Genomic DNA, 24526 nt, shown 5'->3' on the forward strand with positions numbered 1-24526 from the left:
AAACAAAAACATATATCAACTTTTCATTAGCTAAAAAATATACAAAGGCTCATTTATTTATATCATTTATTTTAATTTTATTTTATCCTTTCATGTAAAAATATCCTCCCAATTCGGTTTTTTCTTTTGTCGATGGCAGATTTAGTTATTACTATCATTTGTGGACGCTAAAGTTGCGGTGGAGATGAGAGGTGGATGTCCGGTCAGGGGGTTCGGTTGGAAGTGGATCTGGATTTACGAGTCAAGCCATGCGCGATGTGCTGCTGGAGGGTCTGCTTCGGGTCTTGGCAAGCTGGCTAGTGATGGTGAAGGAGGATGAGCGACGAATAGATATGGGTCCATGGGTGCCGTTGTGCTTGGGTTGTTGCTGGAGGTCGATTGAAGGAGATATGCATATCTAAGTTTTGTTGAATGGGAAGCTGAAGTTGAAGTCAATAAGGAAAGAGCTGAAGCTGAAGTCAGTGGGGAAAAAGATGCAGCTGAGGTGTGTGGCTGGTCTGGGTGCAACCGAGAGAAAGAAGGGAGAACAAGGGGGTGAAGATTTGTTTAGCTGGCTGAGAGAGGAGGGAGAAGATAGAGTGGAAGGCAGAAGGGCAAGAGCTGGGTGTGGAGGAGAAGGGAGTGTTGGTGTTGTGGTCGGGCGTCTGTAGGGGTGAAGTGGCTGAGATGAAGAACAACTGGGAGCAAGAAAACCAAAAGCTATGGGGGGCAGTGGCTTGTGCTGGTAAAGATGGGTGTAGGTTTATGGTTTTCCGTGTTTCCCTTATTTTTTTTTTCTTTTAAAATTACCTCCCTTTTTAGTAGTTGGAATCTCTTATTTATATGAAAAAAAATATTGTTAGGTCTCAAATTTGGTCTCTCAATTTTTTTTATGTAAATTTAATTTTTCTTATCAACATCAACTTGAATGAGGAAAATCATTGATTTTAATAATAATGCGTTAAAAATCAAACACGTCTAAAGATCTCTGAAAATTAAAATAGTTTTGGATTCTATTAAAAGGTGGCAGTAGGTGTTTGATGCCTTTTCTATATTATTAGTATATATTCTTAGTTCCTAAGCATGGTTTAAATATCTAGCCCAAGCTTCTCAACCAAATATTCCCTTTGTTAAACAGTAGCATCCCTAATAGGAAATACATCATCAAAATCAAGCACAGGGATATGATGAAAGGCGACACTAAAATCCACATGCATTCCCATGTAGTGATTGTAAAAATACATATTGGACATGGTCAAAAAGATCTTGTCCCCAGCCACCTTGGACAAGACTATTGATCCCCTAAAAACCTGTTAGAACTCCCTAAAAGAATTCTTCAAAGCCTCCAAGCTCGCATGAGAGCTTTGGGCTTCCTTCTTGGCAGTTTAGAGCTCAAGACGCAACGCATCTTTAGATGCACCCAACTCTATAATAGTCTACCTCATGGTGTTTACTTCATGCAGAGCTTCCTGAATCTGCTGCTCGGTAAAGCCTAGGCAAAGGGCAACACTTTGCATCTCATTATTCAAGAAAGCCACCCTGAGATCCCTTTACTTGATCTTCATTGATGTTTTCTTATATTATAACATGTAAAGGACAATTTGATTTATCTTTATATTTAGGGATGATATCTATTATGCTAAAATTTATTTTTTTATATTAGAATATTTAAATATTTAAATATATATTGAAAAAATTTAAAAAATAAAAATACTATTTAATGAAAAATATAAAATAAATAATGGTCTAGGTTTGACATGTCATCAAAAATAAAAGGTGAGCAGCCACCATACAAAATGTTATAATTTTGACAGGTGTGCTTAGTGAAAGTCAACAACTCTTGGGTCATAAGAAAAACAATGATGGAAATCGAAGTAGGACAAGATCTTAATATGACGACCAAAGCGTCTTCCGCACGCGACAAGTCAAGGTACTGTTTATTTTTGTGACGTAATAATATGTTTTAAAAAATAATTTTTTTAATTTTAAATTAATTTTTTAAATCTTTTTAGATTATTTTAATGTATAAATATTAAAATTAAAATTTTAAAAATAAAAAATATATATATTATTTTAATACATTAAAAATAATATTGTAAAAAATAACGTCATGCACCGGTAAGCTTTTTGCGAGCAATTGGTTTTTGTCGATTGTCAAGCGCAACCGAAAGATGAGGAACAGCTCCCATCAGTACGCTTTAATCTATTGTCAATATGTTAGGTACATGAGGCCACTCATTTTGGTTTTTATTGGCTGTGTCAAACTTATTTGTTTGTAATAGTTCTTGATTTTTTGAATTTAAATTTTAAAATCAGTATTCAATAAAATCTATTTTATTCTCTTAAATATATTGAATGACATATTTAGTGTCATTAAAATTATTCAAAGAGAATTTGTTTATATACAAAAGGTTTTCCTTTACATATTCTATAAATATATCTAAGATATTAAAAAATAATAAAATAAGATACAGTTAAAATTATAACTTTTAAACTTTAGTTGGTGGATTCATTCACAAAATTAATAGTTTAAAGTTTGAATTTTTAAATTAAGTTAATTTTGATATTATTATAATCAAATTTAGTTGACTTTTAACTTGACTAAACTCAATCTAAAATTAAAAAAATTAAAAAAATAATACTGTTTCAGATTAAAAAAATTTACTGTAGTGATATGCTTGATTCTGAAAACTATCGTTAAAATTGGAGTTTGATATTCTTTTTAATGGATACAATTGATGTTAATATTTTATGCAGAAACGATGAACCGCAAGATCTCATCAAGTGGTTGAAAAAAGGCCATGCCAGTGAAATCACTGTTATGACTTATGAGACCTCCTGAAAGCAGCCAGCCATTTCTCCTTTTCTTAAGCCCAGTCATGTCATATACTGCCAACCTCTGAAGCACGTCTAGTCCACGAGAAAGCAATGAAGTTGAAGTCCTCCCTGCAACACCACCCCTTCAAGTAAGTGTTTGACCAAATCTTTCCAAATGATTTCTTTCTTTTCCTCTCTCTCTCTCTCTCTCTCTCTCTCTCCCCCTCTCTGCAGTTCAAGCCATCGCTCATAAGCCAAGATAAATAAATCTTATACCAAAAAAAAAAAAAGATAAATAAATCCAAAGCAAAATCTAAAGCTGGGCATGGGGGGCAGCCCTGATCTTGATCTGTTAAGGTTTCTTGTCTTGATATTACTCTCTCTCGCGCACACCTATGCAGTAGCAGAAACCGCCACCAGTACAGCAGCAACATGTCCCATGGACTTCAGCTATGTCTTAAGAATCCCATGGAACAGGAGTCTTTGTCAGAACTTCCGACCTCCTGATGAAAACGAGAATACCAACACCAGCAAGCCCCAATGTTGTCAAAGTTTACTCTCCCTCTTTGGGGTCGCTGTAGCCCAACATCTCAAAGAAACTTCTCTTTTTCGTCTCCCAAACTTAGCCACCTCTATTTCTTGCCTCCGAGATTACCAGTCAAAGCTCAACTCTTTTTCTCTTGCCAACAATCTCGTCTCATACTGCTTGGACCCTTTACAGTTTGTAACAAAACCAAACATCTGTGCCCGTATAGAGTCATTGCAAGATTGGGTTGCTCGACTTGGTAAGTCAACTTCGCTTGATACAGCTTGCAAGTCTGATCTCACTGATAATACAGCTTGTGATGGATGTGTTAGAGCTGGTTATAAAGTACAGTCCATGTTGTTGTCTATTGATGGTAATCAAACCCATGCTACATATTGTTTTTACTTTGCAATTCTTTATGCTGCTGGTATTGTTAATGAGTTTGGTCCTGAAAGTGATGGTGCTGCTTCATGTATATTTGGTTTGGAGTTAAATTCACGTGTTGGTTCAGCTAGTAAGGCTCATTCTGCTCTTGTTTTTGGCTTAACCGGTGCCGGTGTTGCTCTTTTGGTAATGTTTAGTTTGTTAGGATTGTATTTTTGGTATGATAAGAAATGGAGAAGGAAAAAGAATTCAGGGTTTGGTTTTGATTTAGATGAACAGCAAGGGTCTAGGCCTAGACTGAGGCCGAATACAGGGTCAATTTGGTTTAAAATTCAGGATCTTGAGAAGGCAACAGATAATTTTTCGCAGAAGAATTTTATAGGGAGAGGTGGGTTTGGTTTTGTTTACAAGGGGACTTTATCTGATGGGACAGTGGTGGCTATTAAAAGGGTTATAGAATCTGATTTTCAGGGTGCCGCGGAGTTTTGCAATGAGGTTGAGATTATTAGCAACTTGAAGCACAGGAATTTGGTCCCACTCAGAGGGTGTTGTGTGATTGATGATGACGATGATGATGGAAATAATGATGAGAGAGGGAATCAAAGGTATCTTGTTTATGATTACATGTCAAATGGAAATCTCGATGACCATCTATTTCCATCATCAGGTAATCAAATTGGAAAGCAACCTTTAAGTTGGCCTCAAAGAAAGAGCATAATTTTGGATTTGGCAAGGGGATTAGCTTATTTGCACTATGGAGTGAAGCCTGCAATATATCATAGAGATATCAAGGGGACCAATATATTGTTGGATGCTGATATGAGAGCAAGAGTTGCCGATTTTGGGTTGGTAAAGCAGAGCAAGGAAGGACAATCTCATCTTACTACAAGAGTGGCTGGAACTCATGGGTACTTAGCACCCGAATATGCTCTTTATGGTCAATTGACTGAGAAGAGCGATGTTTATAGCTTCGGAGTGGTTGTTTTGGAGATAATGTGTGGGAGAAAAGCTCTTGATTTGTCTTCAGGGGGTTCGCCTCGTGCTCTCTTGATCACCGACTGGGCCTGGTCGTTGCTGAAAGCTGGAAAAGTGGAAGAGGCTTTGGATGCTTCTTTGTTGAGATGCGGGGATTCTTCTAATTCAAATCCGAAAGGGATAATGGAGAGGTTTGTCCTGGTTGGGATTTTGTGTGCTCATGTAATGGTGGCTCTAAGGCCAACCATTCTTGTTGCTTTGAAGATGTTAGAGGGAGACATTGAAGTTCCACCAATTCCAGATCGACCAATGCCTCTTGGGCATCCTTCGTTCCATTCTGATGGCAATAACTTCAGCATCTCACCAGCTTTGAGCGGGGACCAAAATTTCTTTCTGGAGACATGCTTAGGTAAGCACTAATGTCCTTAAATGCCATTTGTCTGCATTACCTAATGGATCTTGAGAGGTGGAAGCATGCATGTAGCAGGCCTCTTTCAAGAGCTAACCTCCATTTCCAGGAATGAGTGGTAAAGAAGATGCATCTAAGATATTTTGAGCCATCAAACGGTATGGTCACTCTTTGGAGGTTAATTCCTGAGCATCTCAAGCTAGGACTTGAGAGCTTACGGTTTTATTGGTTGTGGCAGAATTTAGTCAGACTTGCCAACACTGATGCTTTGATGTTCTGAAGCACCCAAATTTTGGCAAGGATCGGTAAAGTATACGTAGTATAATTTTGAAGATGTACATGAATATACAATATTTTTTTGTTTAACCTGCTGCTGTGGATGAAATCATTGCCTTAAAGTATCAGTTTGACTGTATAAGATTGAACGGATAGGCAATAGGATTGGAATTTTGACAACTGCCTCTTATTATAGAAACTAAATAACCATTTCTGAGAAAATTGAAGTTTACCCTAAAATTCCAAAACTGAAGATGAATTGCTGCTTCTGTAATGAGGTTTCCTTAGCCTGGTTCTTTGATTATGAAATTCCCTCCATTCATCCAGGAAGATGAATGGATTGTCAGTGAAGCTGCAAGGACCTTAAACCATTAACGTATTTTCAAGTAACATATGTTCTGTTTTCAAGCAATATACATGTTCCCCTATAAATCGTACCCTGGCTACTCACCATTGCTGTTCTGCTTTCTGTTCATACAAAGTTTTCTATCTGTTTCTTTTCTGTGGTTGTCTGTTCTTTTCTTGGACATCAACAATTAATCCAAGCTGCTAATGTCCAGCCTTGATAAATTGTACCTCCCCAGCACATTCTGCAGGACTAGAGGATATCCATGTCTTTTTTTTTAATAGGATCATTGATATCCTTGACATTGAAGAGAAATTGCAATGGATTTTCATGTGACCTGAGACGAGACTACAAGAGGTAGCCATACCAAGATGGTAAACAAAACACATGGGAACATGGTTGAAACTGTGTTTCCACAAAATTTATTTTTTTTTTTTTTTTTTGTTAAAATTTAATACGGTTTGTATGTTTTGGATCGTTTTGATATGTAGATGTTAAAAATAATTTTTTAAAAATAAAAAAATATCATTGTCATGCATTTCATTATGATCATGCATTTCATTACGAAAAGTTATTTAAAAAGCAATCATTATCAAACCGTCAAACATATTCTTAACCGTACTACGACAATAAAAATGGTTAGCAGACCAATACCTGAAAAAAGCTAAGCACAAAACAAAACTCAAAAGAGGAAAGGTTGGGGCTGATTTCCAAAGACTAAGAATACATAGCAAGAACTTCATCTTCGTTTCTAATCGAGCATACCAACAGGACATGAGAAAATAAAAATTAAAGACCAAACCAGCAAGGTAATAAAAATTTAGATGGATTTATTTTATGTCATAGTCTGTTTCTTTAACCAAATACATTTATATCTCTTTTGTGTTTGCCTCTTATATCTTGAGATATTAACCAAACACGGCTGCTTTTCCAAGAAGCAGCTACAAAACTTCCCTTACACCTAATGACACAACCCTCAAGCAATCTCCCCCAAGAAAATTTACCAATCTACGGAGCTGACGTAAAACAGCTAAACAAAAGATGCCCATCTTCAAATGCCTCATCCACCACCAACAAAATCCCTCTAGGGCTCCCTAGTAGCAGCTTTGACACATTAGCTACAACAAGCCCCACAAACCCTATCTCGGTTCTTTGCTAATCTAAACTCCAACATAGTTTCCCGGGGAAAGCATACATCTAACTGAATTTAGCAGATAGTTGCAGACAGAGAAACAGTATAAGTTCGAGCAACAAGTGCCTTTGCATGTCCTAAAAAAATACAAGATTATCAGCATCATGGCGAAGAAGTAGAGAAGGGAATTTACCTGAGAAACGGTCAATTCTGCTGGCTGTTGGAAAGGCTCAACTCAACTAAAGCCCCCAAGTGCTGGCACAAATGCTGCTTCTGATTGTCTGAAAATGAATCAAATTTGTGTTACAATCGTTGGCTTTTTTGGGACAAAGTTCTCATGGATTCATGTGTGTTTCTCAGCCCAAGGACCCATAATGAGCATAAAACCCTAACAAATATTTGGTGAAGGGTTTTGAAACCCATGGCAAAAAGCCTAAGCCATAGTAAGGGGTCCGAGACATGGCCTAATAATATGAGCTCGCTAATTTTACATAATCATTCTTCCCAAAATTACTTCTCATAAGATTAATAAATCTCATGGTTGAGATTTGTTTTTGCCAAATTTTTTACCTCCATTTTTGTATATATTTTTTAAAAACTATAAAACATATGTCTTAATTAATAATTTTAGTTAATTTTAATCATTTTGTTATTTTCGTCTTTTTTATTTAATTTGTGTGTAAATAAATAATAAATCATGAAACAAAATAGAAAAACACAAAAAGAATTTTAAAAAAAATATAGCTGGGGTTGAAATTGAATCAATAATTGAGCATAAAAAAAAAAGTTGAGAATTTTTTGGGTCACAATTGAAGTTTTAAGATTGAAAAAAAATCAATAATTCTCAATCAACTCATCATAAAAGGTTAAGATTGAAAACCAAATCAATCTAAAACATGGCACAATAAAACAATTAAAGTCTATTCGGATTAACCTGCATTATAAGACCGAAATAATCTTATATAAAATAAATCAAAACAAATCATAAAATCCAATTCATAATCAACCCAATATTGAATAATGAGATTTTTTTAGAAAATATCAATTAAAAAAAATAAGTCAACCGTATTAACCCATTTAACCCACTGCACATATCATGAGATTTAAATGATTTTATAGAAAATAAATTATAAAAAATCATGAAATTCAATTTTTAATAAATCAAATAATAATATAAAAAAATAAAAAACAAAAACAACATCATTGCACTGAATAGTTTCTGGTGAGGTGGTACACAGTAAAGCAACTTTTTTTTAGTTTTTGTGGTTAATTTTAATAAGATTAGGTATTGGTATAGGACAAGATAGTAAGTGTAAATCATCATCGTTCTCGATGACATTAATTTCTTCAACTCTGTACAGCTTCTCCTATTTTAACAACTTTCATTGTGGATAAGCATCATTAAAGAGATATGGCATAGGAGAAGCAAGAAGGTCGTGCCATGGCTTGCAAAATGGGGTCCAAGGAGCATGGCGAGTGAGGCACTATTTTGAATGACTTTAAAAATTCATAAAGACAGGAAGATGCTGACTTTACAACTAGTTGATGAACACTTTGATGTCAACAACATCATTTTGTTTCTTGTCCGTTCTTGTTTCATGACTCTATCTTAAGGAGTTGGGAAATTTCCATCATTATTGCACAATATTTTTACTAGTTGATCTTATTCTTTACATTTTATATTTGAATTTTTTGTAATTATTAAGCAGGAAGTGAAAAGAGACACGTTTCTGTGTATTTTTTATTTTTAAAATACAAAAATTTATTCTAAAGGTTTTAGAGAAATATATGTATTTTATATTTTTGTTTCTGTTTTTTATCCAAACATAATATTTTTTTCTTTTTTGTATTTGTTTTTTTATTCTAAAACACTAACCAAACACAATATTAATTACTATTTTGAATTAATAAAGTGGTTGTCATTTAAAAAAGAATTAATAAAAGCTGGGTGTATAGGACTATAAATCTATGTATTTTGTATGTAGCTCAAGAGTCAATATATCTATAGTGTGTGATTGTGTGGTGCCAAATCATTGATGTTTTATTTTTTTTAAGAAGTAATTAATTATTTTTGAATAATACTCCTCTAATGGTACTCATGAATCATGATGGATAGAGAAGTGTTTCTCGGTGAGTTTAGAAAAAGGAGAAGAAGGGAAAAGAAGGTCCATGTTGTCTTATATGATATATTTATTTATTTGACAACACTTTCTAAGTGAGTGGAGAAAGGCCAACATATACAAATTTCATAGTACATAATGCTTATTTGATTTATTGTGTGCTTATTATCCCTAGTTCCCTGTTAGCTCATCAATCAGGTTGATAATCCGTGTGCGTGTGTACACGCACTAGGAATAGACACCAACTACTTCTTTACTCATGCCATAATACATCGGGTTGATTTTTTTTATATTTTTTATCTTGCAAAAATATTGCAAAGACATGAAGGAGTAAAAATTAGAAGCATGCTGGCGAAATAATTTTTAAAATATATAAATAGTGACATGCTAGACGATATGTTTTTCTTAAAAAATATTGGGATGTTCATGTATTAAATTAATTCAACTTAATCATAATTAACTTGTAAAATATATAATTTAGAATATGAAATTGATATAAAACAATGAACCCATACTGAAACAAATTAGAAAGCCTAATTATAATTAATCAAATATTGAAGTCTGGAAGCAAAAACAAATATAAAATTAAAATAAGGACAAAAGAAACATGACTCGAATAAACTTACATTAGCAGCGGGCACAACAATGCAAGCCAAGGAAAAATTATTGAATGTAAACGAAAAAATATTAAGGGGCAGCAAGCAAATCGAGGTGGAGAAGAGAGAAAACAAGGGGGGAAAGAAAAACAAACATGTACCAAACCAAGCCAAATCACCATTACTCGTCACCCAAGAAGGCAGAGGACACCCAAACGAGTCAAATGATGTGGTTGGAAGCATGGCTACACCATCGAAGAGAGTTGCACACGTCAATTTAAGGTAGCGAAGCGGCTGACGCGTGTTTTGTAAGTGTCAATAACCTTTTCTTTATTTTATTTTTATTTAAAAACGATGAAAAATGCACATGCGACTAAATGATAATAACAAAAAACCATTATTAAATTACTATTGAACCCTTGAAATCAAGGCTAGGAAAATTTAATGGAAAAGGTAATACAATCATTATATTGTTTATAGTAAAATGAATCTCTTATAAAGCCCTTAGACCCAATGGAAACTTTTTTTCCTTTTGAAACTAACAGTGTTTTTCACAAATTAACCTCATAAAAAAAATTTTAGCTCCTTAAGGCCACTTCATCTTTTTTCCAGGAAAAAATCATAATTTTACAATTATAGTCCATAATATAGTGGTTTTCCCACATGTTATAATAAAACCATGAAACTTATATCAAAACAAATTAGAAATCTCAATTATAATCAAACACATATTAAAGGCTAAAATTCAAAAAAAATATAAAATGAAAAAATGAAAGAAAAAAAAAAGATACTTGAGTAAACCTATATTAGCAGCGGGCATAACAACGTGGCCTGTAGAAATTTATTATGGATGTAAGAAGAAAAATGTTAATGCGATGCTAGGATTCTTAAAGAAGAAAAGGATGAGTTTAGTTAATTTAATAATATATATAAAAATGGCAACCCTAATTTTAATAACATGAACAACAAAGCAACCCCATGTGAGTCTTTTAAAGTTGACTTAGTATTCCAAAATCATAACCCATAAAATCTTAGACCCGAGATTTATCAAGAAGATTAGTTACCAACTAATTTAATGTTAAAGGATAAAATAAAAAAAATTAATTTAAAAAACTTGTCAATGCATAAAATTAGCAATTATAAGAATGAGGGTCAAACCTAATAGAAAAAAAAATGGGGGAGAAAATCACAAAAATAAATTAATTTTATAAATCACCTTAAATAAAAAAAAATAGCAATCAAAAGAAATCATCTCAAATAAAAAAAAAATACCAATCAAAAGAATGGAACCAAATTAGAGGGATGAAACAATTGAAAAATAATGAAATTGACAATAATTTTTTCAAATAAAAAAATTAGAATTAAGAGAACTTGGACTAGATCAAAAGGGAAAAAAAAAATTGAAGGGTTGATATGATTTTTTCAAGGGGTGGCATGTAAATTTAGGAGGAGGAGAGAGAAAAGCATGGGGAAAAAGAAAAGTGAATCTACCGACCAAATCACCATGCATACGCCACCCAAGAATGATGCAATGGAAGCACAACTAACACCACCGTCATCAACTGTATTTGTTGCCTGAAGGTCTTGGAGTGGCTGATGCATAACTTTTTCTATTTTTATTTTATTTTGAAAATGATGAAAATTCCCCTAAGACAAAATGATAACAACAAAAAATCCATTATGAAATTATTACTAAGTTCATAAATCGGATAATTTTTTTTATGATAACGACAATGGAATCATTATATTGTTTATAGTAAAATGAAATTTCTATAAAACCCATAAAACCAAGGTTAGTCTTTTTTTAACTTTAAGGGTAATAAATTAATTTAACTATTACAAAAAATTGAAAAAGACAATGTTGCCTCCAAATAAATAAAGAATGACAAGTTAACCTTATGAAAAGACCATTTTACCCTTCAAGGACAATTCATCTTTTTTAAAAGGTAAAATTGTAATTGATGAGTCAATATTTTTTATATATAGATTTTTACAAATAGAAAAAAAAAATTAAAAACAATATGGCTCTGGCAAGCATGACAAACTCAAAAGACTTGGGTTTGGTGGTCAACCAAGCCCAAGGTGGTGTAAGTCCAATAATCATGTCAGGCCCAAAGGATTTGGAAATGATGGTTAGTCAAGTTCAATGTAGCGTAGGTCTAGTAAACATGACAGACCCAAAGGACTTTGGCTTGTCGATCAGCCAAGTCCAAATAGCGTTAGTTTGACAAACATGCCAAATTTAAAGGGCTTAGACTTGGTGGTTAGCAAATCTCAAGGTAGCGTGGGTTCAAAAAACATATTAAACCCAAAAAACACAGGTTTAGTAATTAGCCAATCCCAAGGTAGCATGGGTTCGACAAACATGCCAGGCTTAAAGGACTTGAGCTTGGTGGTTAGCAAATCCTAAGGTAGCATGAGTTTGGTAAATATGTCAGACCCAAAAGACTTGAACGTGGCGGTTAGCCAAGTTCAAGGTAGCATAGGTTCGGAAAATATGATAGATCCAAAGAACTTGGGTTTGGTGATCAGTTAAATTCAAGGTAACAAACATGTTAGACCCAAAATACTTGAGTTTGAAAGTTAGCCAAGCCTAAGGTGACATGGGTCTATCAAGCATGCCAGACCCAAAACATTTGGATTCAACCAATACTAAGTTCTAAGGTTATATGTCTAATCTTAGACGATCTTCTAAATTAAATGTATTGAAGGTATGATAAACCGTCATGTCTCTACATCTAAAATAATTATATGAGTAATTCATATCTTATGTAATGGTAACCTTATACTTATTGGTGTATAAGAGATTTTTTAGTAGACCTATCATACTTATTATCTCATTAATGATATATAATAAATATTTGTTTTTTTATTAATATCGCCGAAAAGTATATGACTTTCTAGTTATTTCTTTTGTGTTTAGATTATATAAATTTTCCTTAAACTATTAAGGTATTAGTTTAAAACTTTTTTGTTTTTCAAGATAAACTTATATAGTTTTAATATCATTAAGTTTTTGTAATAATTCACGATTATCAATTAAGTGAAGATTTTCTACTTAATATGGATTGGTCTTATGAAATTGCCAATTAATTAGTAGCATGAAGAATAAAGAATGCTTTAATGAATTAGAAAGATGGTGGGCATTCCCTGAAAACGAAGGTCAAATCCTGTCATCCTGTGCTAGCTGATCAGCATCCTTATCTCTACGATGAAAGAAATGACTACTAGTGCTAGAGTTTTTTAATTTTTTTTTTTTTTTAAAAGGCAGCATAGTAAAAAAAAAATTAAAGAAATAACATATTTAAAAATTTATTTGATAAAATAGCATGGTTTAAAAAAAAAATCACATGTCTAATCTATAATTTAAGAGTTGCATGTATTATATGCTATTTAAAAAAAAAAACATGTGGTAGATACAATTTTGTTAAAGATTTTGAAAGCTATTTTAAATTTTAAGAAAATAAACAAATATTATCTTTATAGTGATACAATAAAGATATTATTTATTTATTTTTAAAAGATAATATTTTAAAAATAAATAAGTATTAGTCTCAACTTGTGTGAAGATAATATTTATTTGAATTTAAAAGTTATTTTAAATTTTAAATTTATGAAATAAATCAATCTAGAATTCATTGCAGGGTCATGATCTGTCCACTTCAAGATTCAATATACATGGATTTTTTTTTCCCCTTCTTATCCAAATCTATGTTAACTCAAAAGAAAAACAACGAAAAAAATACTATAAATAGTGTTTTTTACCTTAAATATTTTAATATTTCTTTCATCTTATATTATCTTATATGTTTATAATTTTAAGTATCATTTCATGATTTAATAAGTATCATTTTTTGCAAAACCACACTATAATTATTATACGAGCAATAAAATAACTTGGTAAAAAAAATATGAATTTAAAAAAATGTTGAGATTTGTTAAATGAAAAGCAAAATGATCCAATTAAAAAAGATCTAATAAAAAATAAAAGAAAAGGACTTGAATACAAAAAATAAAATTGATATGTTTAGTTATTCATATAAAAAGTATTTTCCACTCAAATGTTTAATATTTTTTTATAATAATTATAATCACTCATTGCAAGACCACGAATTGTTGTAGACAGTTTGCCACCATTAGAGATGTGTATTTAGCATTTGGTGTGCACGTGTGATCCCAAGACAAGGAATGTTGCTGTCGGTAATTCTACTAAGAAACAGGGACAGAAGCTACGATTTTTTTCAAATGCATGGCCAGGTGGTGAAACCAGCCGTGAAAGAACAGCTAGCGACCAAAAAGTAGGGTTTTTTTTTTTTTTTTTCCCCTTACTTTACAACTGTATCTATCCACAGCCACAGGTATAAACCGAATCCCGTGACCGTCTCTCGTCTGCCAATCTTAATAGCTATTATTCATAAATTAATTAAAATTTATTAAAAAAATAAAAGGTCAAATATCTTATCTATATTTTGGGCTAATCCAGCAAATTACTCGAGTTTTATCGAGCTAATTTCAAGCCCGAGCTTAGATTATTAAAAACCTGATCTAGATGATTACTTGAATCTCTGGTCAATCTGTTACAATCGTGCTAAATTTTATATTTATGACTAAAACTATGTTGTGTTGAAAAAAAACCTAAAATAATATCATTTTAATATATATATATATATATATATATATATATATATATATATACCCGTAAACCCATGAATCAACACACCCGACCCATGGCTTCGGCTTCTGCCAAGTGTTTGTTTTATAATTATGTATCCATCTTCTTCGAGCTTTTCACTGTTTTCTTCTTTGTTCTAAATATTAGACTCCTTAGAATGAAGATAGACTAGTGTTTTTTTTTTTTTTTAATGATTTTTTAATTAACAGTCTTGCTTTCACATGCATGCATATGAAACAAAATGAGAGATGAAATAATGAATTATTAGGTCTTCCCTTTAATTCACAGGACCACTAAATAGCTACTCCCTTGAGCCAAGAAAAGAGCAAACATTATCCATATGGATTTTAATTTTTATGATCGCACAAGGCATCAACCCGCTAGCTATCCCTTCTAGCATCCTTCTTCTTTCAAGCAGTTTGGAGACCATCAAACCATTTGCTTGTAGTAATATCATAAATAAAAACAAAAAAACAAAAAATATATATGTGATCTTTATCATATTTAAGGGAATTACAAATATTTAAGGATAAGAAAGATATTTTTATCATTTTTAAAGAGTCTAATATGATTTTCTTACTTATTTTAGTGTCTATCTTTTCTATATGCTATAAATATTGGTAGTTACATCTTCAACATTATATAATTTATTTTAAATCCTCTAGTACATGGAACTTGCTCAAAAATCCATCTAGAAAATATAAAAGAAAACTCTAAATAATGTAGTTCAATTAGTCAGATTTTAAATTTGCTCTTTATCGATTATCAATTCAACTGTCATAAATTTCAGAATCACTAAAAGTTTACATGGTTATTAACTTCAAAGCCTCAAAGAATTAATCGAGTTGAGGTACGTATAAATTGATCCGGATACCCATAATTAAAAAAAAAAAAACATAAAGTGATTTACTTTCCATGATTTACAATAATATTAATTGCAGTAAGTGTTATCCTTATCGAGAAGCATGGAAATTAATTTTAAACAATAATGAGTGCATTACCAAAATATCTGCCGAATAAATTATTGGTGGAGAGATTTATTGCCTTGAGTTTCTTTGTTACAGAACGGTGGCTGGACCAGCAAGCAATTCAGATTCACTGGATCTGATAAATGCTTGGGACATGCTTGCGGTGCTTCCTAATAATCATGGCAGGGAAAAGCTAACATCGACATGACATTACTAGAGGAGGTGTATATAAGTACTTAATTAATCATCTAGGAAGGGTAGATTAAACCTTAAATTCTCTTTTATAATAGTATTGATATTATTTTTGTTTTGCCTAGATGATTAATTTTATATATATATTGAGAGGTAAATTTAACTTTATTTAATAAATCTAGAAACCCAAATGCCTAGTGATTATTAAGAACCTCTATTTAATGGTTAAGTAGAATCAATCTTCCACTTCGTAGGTGACTTCTCATCGCTCGACTTCAAATTTCAATCAAAAGATCGATGATTGTGTATGGGCAAAGATTTTCTCAAACTCCCTTTAATAATTTTCGCCGAATCTAATTAAAAACTATATAATGACAAATATTATATAATTAATAAATTATCGTAGCTGGCAAGATTAATTATTAACTCTGAAATAGGTCCAAATCCATCCATGTTTTTTTTTCGTCGGGTAATTAATGAGAGGTGGGTACGTTTTTGTAAGATTCCGGATGCCAGCATGATTTAAGATTTAGTCATGTTTAGGTTAAGAGATGCCCCACAAAAAAATAGATTAATCAAAAGAATCGTCTGGTAACAAAAAAGAAAAAAAGGGAAAATCACAGGATTAACGAGGTGACGAATATTCCCATGTGTTTTTTCTTTAATTAATAATTAACATGGTTAAATATTACATGTTTTCATAGTCCAGTCTTCATGACGAGTAAGATATACAGCTATTAAACTTAATTTAATTACCATAAATTAAATTAAATTAATTATTTTTTTTTTAAAACAATAACAATATTATTTTATAACATCATCGATCAAGTTAAAATAACTTATTAAATCAAATTAAATTAATTTCAAGTTGATTTTTTTTAATATTCAGCCTGAGTCAATAAACAAATCAGCTTTATTCCAAACTAGTCCAAATTAATCAGTCCAGTCTCGGTTCAACCCGATCAGTTTTAGTGAGTGTTTGGTTTTGTGGTTGCGGGTGAGGTTCACCCGCAACCACATATTTCAGTGTTTGGTAACAGAAAAAAAAAGTAATTTTTACTGGTGGGACTTATCTATTTACACGGTCGCGCCACAGTTTTGGAGAAGCAGCTTCTCGTGATGTTCTCAACAGTGGAGCCATACTCCACTGTTTGAACAGTGGAGCCATGCTCCATTGCGCACTGTTCACAAGAACAGATTTATTTTTATTTTTTTAACCAGTGCACAAAGTTTTTTTTTTTGAAAAATTAATACAGTTAATTAATTGTACTCGTATTGTTCACGTGAACGTGAACAATATTTTTTTTTTTGTTTTTTTAAAAATTAGTTTAAGGTAAATTAAATTTGTTAGTACTATAATCTCAGTTTTATTTCTGATAATATTTTACTTAATTTTATTGCACGCAGGATAAATCATGATAACTGTAGTTATTGTCGAATGAATTTTGTATGTAATGAAATTGTTGACTTTTTTGTAAAAAAATTGTGTTTTACTCGAAAAACTAGTATTTAATATTATTTAATAACACTACATAAATTAGAAGGATATCGCATGATGACTTAGCATTTATTAAATTTGATCGCAATTCCAATTATGTTATTGCTAGGCCCGGCCCAGTTAAAAAAAAATTCATTTTTTATTTTTATTTTAATATACCTTATCGGATGAATTTTATACGTAATGGAATTATAAATAGTTTAATGGAATAATAAATAATATTTTATATAAAGTATTATTTATTTCATGATGTAATAGGAGTAATTAATTCTACAATATTTAAATTTAAAATCATCAATATTAATATATATTTTTTAAAATTATTTTATAACCTCAATTTGAAAAGCATTTTTTTAACCAAACACATTAAACTACTTTTTCTTCAACCTCAATTTCAACCACAGTTTTAACCAAACACTTATTTTTTCAAACCAATCTCAACTAAAAGTACTTTTTATAAAACAACTTTTTTCAAACCACAACCACAAAATCTATCACAATACCAAACACAGCCTTAATAACAGCGTTCTCATGACTAAAGACTTGGATAATCATGTTCCTGAACACGAAGACAAGAAATAAGGCTACGGTAGTTGTGGGCTAGAGAGAGGAAGAGATGACAAGAGAAGCTACCAAAAGTCAAGATGTGATGCATGAGATTCTTTTCTTATGGCAATAATCCGTGATCTAATTATAAATTATATATGGTTTGAACCTTATTATAATTTATATATTACAATTACCTTATGTATTTCGTTACGGTCCCTAATAAGGATAGGAATGGTATACAATCTTAATCTAATTAAGATTCTTTCATATAATTTATCTATTACATGATAAATCGTGTTATTGTAGTATAATTATTTATTTCAAAGCAAAGGTTTATATATATTTAATGATAAGAGAAAAAAAAACCAAAAACAAGTATCCTAGGACTATAATTTTTTTATTTTTTTTTAGAATGATCCTAGGACTATACTTAACAGAATATAATATATCAAGTAAAAGGTTAAATTAATTCGAGAGTATTTTTTTTTTCTTTTTAATTATTGTGTTTAGTATCATAATAAGTATATTGTTTTTATTCAATAATAAATAATATTTTTAAATTATTTTGTATATTAATCAAGATTATTTTTTAAAATAATTTTAGAAACATTAAACTAGCTAAATATGCTAGGGTAATGCTAGCTAGATATGAAAGCTTAATGTATTGTTGTCCAAAATTAAAGAAAATACATGGAGAAAAAAGAAAGTTACATGTTAAGCTTAGTTTTTCCGCCAATCCTCAATGAAAAAGAAAAGGTTATCTTTTGAGAGGTAAATTGGAGATGCAGCCTGGGAAACTCAGTGGTCAGGTCAAGATTTTTTAATATAAAAAAAATATATTTAGACGACATTAATATTTTTAAATAAATAAAAATATGTAAAATAATAATAATAAATTTTAAAAAATTAGTTGTTCATACTATACCTTGGAGAAAAATATTCATTAAAGGCTCACCTTTGCTCCACTATATACACTGGCTCACTACCAAAAAAAGCTAATCAAGACGGTTTTAATGAAACTACTAAAGGCTGCATGGCAACCCAAAAAGAGATTATAAGTGTGGTCAAAGCAACAACCTAAAAATTAAACCAAATAAAAATATCAAGAAGTGAGTATCTCTTCTTATGCTTATATTTAATTAATTAATTTAATTTAATTCTAAAACAAAATAAATGCTAACTTTAGAAAAGAATGACAAGTAAAAAAAAAAAAAACCAAGATAACCTAGATTATTTTTAAAATCAGTGAAAATTAAACAAATTCCCAGCAAAGTTCTAGTGATGAAGTTGCCAAAAAAAAAAAACAAACTCTAACAAATCTCTTAATCCCGGGTTAATCTCCTAAGATCATAACCCATGGAATCTTATAGCCGAGCTTAATCAAGAAACTCAATTCCTGATAAATTTAATATTGAAAAATAAAATAAAAAAATATCAATTTAAAAAATTTATCAAAGTAAAAAAAAAAAAAAGAATCAAAAGAATGAAGATCGAATCTATTAAGAAAAAAAACTAAAGAAAAGTTAATTTTAGAAATTATCTCAAATAAAAAAAATAGTAATTAAAAAAAAATAGAGACCAAATCTAACAAATAAAAAAAATTAAAGAATGGTGAAATAGGAATAAAAATCTAATTTTATAAATTTTTTCAAATAAAATAAATAGTAATTAAAATAATATGAACCAAATATAAAAGAAAAAAAAACTTTAAGAGATCCTTAGAAAAGTTAAAGAGTCTAAGTACTGAAATCAAGTAAGAAAGATAAAATAAAATGGGGCCAGGTCCTCAACACCACACTAGAGATCCATAAGCCACATGCATCGTCTAGGGAGGGAAGGGTTGCCAAGACAATTCAAAAGTTGTCACGGGAGGCGGCATTAATGCCCCACACATGTAATCCGGATAATTATAAATTTTGTGCACCAAGATATAATAGATTGATATGTATTGAATAACATTTTTTTTAACATGTAATAAAATTATTATTTATATATTAAAAATAATAATATAATATTTTTTAATATACTAGGTGAATTTTCTAATACACAAGGGTTGAAGAACTGCGATCGCGGTTCGTAATGCTATTGATGATGTTGTGCACGGTGCTTCCAATACTTAGTCTCATTATACTATTCTTCACTTGACGAGGCTGACGAGGCTTAGCGTTTGGACAATGCAATAGATGAAGATGACAATGTTTATCATGTATAATAACAACATGCTCATGGTTATGATGATACAGGTCCATCAACAAGTTAATTTTTAAATGTTTAACTATGTAATTTAATTAATTTAAAATTGAATTAATATTCTTTATTGTAATGATTTATCTTGGTGTTGTGATTAATTTTTATAACTATAAATTTACCTATTATAGAAATTAGTTATTCTGGTGGCTATTGGTTGCGGCCATTGTTGATGTTCTAGTGATTCTCTAAAATGTTGGCTTGAATTAATTTTGATGGACAAGCAATTGAAATGACTGAGACTAAAAAAGTCTGATGTTTTAATAGGCTGTCCATTTCCTACATGCGCCACCTAGTTGTCACGTATGTAGTATATGCGCATTTTAGTGGATGAATTAAATTTAGGCGTGCGGGGAGTTTTGAAAATTAATGGAGTTCTGAGCCTATTCCACAATTTTCAACAACCTATGAGTTGCTCCATTGAAACTCGAGTGCTCTGTTATGGTGGCCAGCTGGTTTTGAGTGCTGACTCGCAACCTGGCTGGCTCACCACCCACTTTCCAGTCATTAAAGACAGTCTTTGATACTACTCCAATGCTTGATAAAAAGAAAATGAAATCAGCAATTAGGAACTTGCAAAATCTAAAATATTTAAAAAAATATTTGTTAATAAAAAATACTTTAAAAATCTATTACTATTACAGTATAAATTAATGAATAACATAACTTTCTTAATTTTATTGTTCTTCTAATTATTTTCTGAAGTATGCTAATTGGTTTTAAGGAAAAGATTGACAACTATGCTAATTTAAAAAAAAAAAAAACACGTTCTTAATGGATACCTGAATTAAACTTTAATATTTTTTTTGTAATAATTTCTGTAGGTCCTCGATGGAAAAAAAAAGAAGAAGAAGAGGAAAGTTCAGCCGCCGGCTTTTCTTTTTCGTATTCGAAATCTTTTTTCTGCTTTTTGCTCCTCCTCTTTTTATATATATATATATATATATATATATATATATATATATATATATATATAATGTTTACATGTGTAAAAACTGTTCATTTATTCAAGAGTTCATACTATCTTTTACATATTTTAATTAAAAATCCAAATTTCGACGACCAGTTTGACTTGCTGGGTCCCCATTGATTGATGGCCTTGGGTTTGATATTGGGCAAGCTTTGTACTTTTATCACAACGCCATAGGCTAATGATTAAAGAAAACTACTACTTTTATAGCATTAGAAGTTTCCGATAAATATGAAGCTGGACGCCGAAATATAAAATACAAAGAGTATTTGTTTTTATATTTTAAAAGTATTTTTAAAAAAAATATATTTTTTTTTATTTTATATTAATATTTTTTTGATGTTTTTAAATTATTTTGATGTATTAATGTTAAAAATAATTTTTAAAAAATAAAAAAAATATTATTTTAATGAATTTTTAAATGAAAAGTATTTTAAAAAACAATTGCAACTACAATTTCAAATAGGCTAAAGTTATTAACTTCAACTTAATTCATGTTCCTATTATTAATAAGTTAAAATAAAATAATTTTATTTTAAAAAAATTAAAATAATATTATTTTTAAAAAAATTAAATTAAATTTTAACATGAAAATTAGGTTGCAAGTTAATATACTAGATCTATCATGTCAACTTCAAGTTAAATTTTTTCTTTGAAATTTTGTTTAGAATAAGAATCATGATGGAATTTTAAATTTAATTATATAACTAGATTAAGTTTAATAATTGTTTTATAAATACCATTTATCTATAATTGACACTTTTCATCTTTCTATTTCACTATATTTGAACTCTTAAATCATGTTTTTTTTTTCCAATGAGAGAACGAATAAAAATCAAGAAGTAATTTCTACATCGGCAGAAGAAAAAAAAAATAAAAAGCACGACTTTGTTATATAGTAGGTCAAGAACTAGAGGGCCCAGATAGCAGGGTGTAGCGATTGTGTCAGGAAATCTTTGACACAATTTTTTTTTTAAGTATTTGTAACTTTAAAAAAAGTACTAAATTTATATTATTTTAGTGATTTTTAATGGTTTTAATTTATTTATATCAAAACAAAATAAAATTCATTTGAAAAACATTATGCACCAAACACTTAAAAAAAAAAACTGATGACATAAGTATTTTTTGAAAACGCTTCTGCAACATAATAAAGGACGACCTTCCAACAATTTATTTCTTTACCTGGTGCTTCTACTGAGGCAGGCTGCACTATATTTTCTTCACTGCTTCTGCAACTTAATAAAGGAAGCATCAATTCTATTGTCATTATAGCTCTAACCACTGAATTAATTAAGAAAACGCGTATTCTTTTTCTTTTTTTTCATTTAATATTTTTCAAAATTTTCCTCTTTCCGCTTTACTCAGCCCATCCCTACCTTTTCATGGCATATAAATACAACCCCCCACCGCATATTGTACTCAAAACTCAACACCGCAAACTCTCTCTCTCTCTTCTCTCTCTCTATCTTCCATGGCCTCTCCTCTTTCGCAAGAAACCATGCTTCTCTTCCTCCTCCTCCTCCTCACCTCTCTCTTCCTCTCAACCCAAGAAACCCAACTTAAAAATGACTCTCTTTCCTTTTCTTTCCCTCTCACCTCCCTCCCTCGTTCTCCACAGACCTCGCCAAGTTTCTACTCTTCCTTCATCTCTCAAACCAAGAAAACCCCAGCACTCAAAAGCGCAGCATCACCATATAGTTACAGGTCAAGATTCAAGTACTCGATGATATTACTTGTGTCTCTCCCTATTGGTACACCACCACAATCTCAGCAAATGATTTTGGACACAGGCAGCCAGTTGTCATGGATTCAGTGCCATAAAAAGGTTCCAAGGAAACCCCCACCTAGTACTGTCTTTGATCCTTCTTTGTCTTCTTCATTCTCGGTTTTACCATGTAATCATCCAGTTTGTAAGCCTAGAATCCCTGACTTTACCCTACCAACTTCTTGTGACCTCAATCGTCTGTGCCACTATTCTTACTTCTTTGCTGATGGAACATTAGCTGAAGGTAATCTTGTAAGAGAAAAGATTACATTTTCTACGTCTCAAAGTACCCCTCCCTTGATCCTAGGATGTGCCGAGGATGCAAGTGATGACAAGGGTATCTTGGGAATGAACCTTGGGAGGCTGTCCTTCGCTTCCCAAGCTAAAATAACCAAGTTCTCGTATTGTGTGCCCACACGGCAAGTTCGGCCCGGTTTTACACCAACCGGGTCGTTTTACTTGGGTGAGAACCCGAATTCAGCTGGGTTTCAGTATATTAGTCTTTTGACATTTTCCCAAAGTCAACGGATGCCCAACTTGGACCCTTTGGCTCACACTGTCGCCTTGCAAGGAATTAGGATTGGCAACAAAAAATTAAACATCCCGGTTTCAGCCTTCCGGGCTGATCCTAGCGGGGCGGGTCAATCCATGATTGACTCCGGGTCCGAGTTCACTTACTTGGTGGATGAGGCTTATAATAAGGTGAGGGAGGAAGTAGTGAGGCTAGTGGGGCCAAGACTGAAAAAGGGCTACGTGTATGGTGGTGTAGCCGACATGTGTTTCGATGGGAATGCGATGGAGATCGGACGGTTGATAGGCAATATGGTGTTTGAATTTGACAAGGGTGTGGAGATAGTAATTGAGAAGGGGAGGGTTTTAGCAGATGTTGGTGGTGGGGTCCATTGTGTTGGGATCGGACGGTCAGAAATGCTGAGCGCTGCTAGCAATATAATAGGAAATTTTCATCAGCAAAATCTATGGGTGGAGTTTGATATAGCCAATCGTAGAGTGGGCTTTGGTAAGGCTGATTGTAGCAGATCAGTGTAATAAAACATTAGTACGTGGTAGCTGTTATAATGTAATGTATATGGGGCCAGGAGAGTTAATCAGGTAGTAAATGCAACACTGTACAAATGAAAAATATCAGTACGGTCTTTTCGAGCTCACCTGATCCAATGGCCCGCATCAAACTAACATTTAGGCCCTATATCAATGGTTTGCAATGTTTGTACTACCATTCAGTTTGTACGTGGTAAGCTAAAATGTTCAATGTTTTAAGCTCTCCCTATTATATACTAACAATTATTATAATTATAATGGTAATATAATTTTTTATCATGTCAATTATTAATTCTAATTTAATTGTTTAACGACTAATTATAGACTATAGAATCCAATTTATAGACAACTTGCAATAATTTTGTTGCCTAAGTTGATTCAAATTAATGCTGGGATATCTTGGTGATGGAAAACATTGAGCAGATAATGATAACGTGTGTTCTTGGAAGAAGGAAAAATGGAAACTGAAAATGATAAAGTTGTAGGAACACAAGTTTTTAACCCGGTTTGGTGGTGGGTTCAATTCAAGTTTGGGTTTTGAGTTTCGCTCAATTAATTTTATTTTGTTTTTAAATAAATAAAAATTAATTGGTTGCAACCAGGTTTTTAATTGGGTCTTGTAAGGTAGCCTTAATTATATCTTTTTCTATTTTTTTTTTAATTTAACTTGGATTTAGTCTAGAGTTGGTTGAAATCTAGCTTAATTTTAAAATTATGATTAGAAATTTAGAAGAAAAAAGAGAGGTGGGAGTATTCACTTGCATAGTTGCATGCATTCTTTGTTAATTCAAAGAGCTTACGATTTAAAGTTGTATCGTCGTCGTCGTCTTGTTATGGTTTTTTTTTTCCTGTTCATTTTTTAAGTTTTATAGCTTCTTCTGGTAATTTTATTTTACTTTCTATTACTGAAATACATAAATAAAACATTTTATTTACTTCTCTTTAAGCAAAAAAAAGAGACAATCTTTGGAATAATCACCGTATTAGCACTTGCCATGCTTGCCACCTTTTCTCTTGGTAAGATTTGAACAGCAATTGGTATG

At 31.5% G+C, this 24526-nt stretch overlaps 2 protein-coding genes and 1 long non-coding RNA gene across 3 annotated transcripts; 2 read left to right on the forward strand and 1 right to left on the reverse strand.

Annotated features, from left to right (window-relative positions):
* Positions 1 to 2847: 2847 nt before the first annotated feature.
* Positions 2848 to 5546, forward strand: LOC118049510 (probable receptor-like protein kinase At1g11050). Its single transcript, XM_035059515.2, is given in 2 exon segments — positions 2848 to 5065; positions 5068 to 5546. Coding segments are annotated over 2 exon segments (1971 nt in total). The 5' UTR covers positions 2848 to 3121; the 3' UTR covers positions 5095 to 5546.
* A 976-nt stretch (positions 5547 to 6522) lies between these two features.
* LOC118049505 (uncharacterized) lies at positions 6523 to 7315 on the reverse strand. Its single transcript, XR_004687693.2, has 2 exons — positions 7038 to 7315; positions 6523 to 6913 (listed from the first exon to the last, which is right to left on the reverse strand). It is a non-coding gene; the product is annotated as an uncharacterized lncRNA (long non-coding RNA).
* Positions 7316 to 22087: 14772 nt separating this feature from the next.
* LOC118049494 (aspartic proteinase PCS1) lies at positions 22088 to 23762 on the forward strand. The gene has a single exon (XM_035059496.2). It carries the CDS (start codon positions 22131 to 22133, stop codon positions 23469 to 23471), a length of 1341 nt encoding a protein of 446 aa, XP_034915387.1. The 5' UTR covers positions 22088 to 22130; the 3' UTR covers positions 23472 to 23762.
* Positions 23763 to 24526: the final 764 nt, after the last annotated feature.

This window comes from Populus alba, chromosome 4 (assembly GCF_005239225.2).
Source record: "Populus alba chromosome 4, ASM523922v2, whole genome shotgun sequence".
In the NCBI taxonomy this organism is placed as follows: domain Eukaryota; kingdom Viridiplantae; phylum Streptophyta; class Magnoliopsida; order Malpighiales; family Salicaceae; genus Populus; species Populus alba.

Bases quoted from the DNA above. Each gene is read 5' to 3' on its own strand.
- LOC118049494 (XM_035059496.2), top strand. From the start codon at position 22,131: ATGGCCTCTCCTCTTTCGCAAGAAACCATGCTTCTCTTCCTCCTCCTC.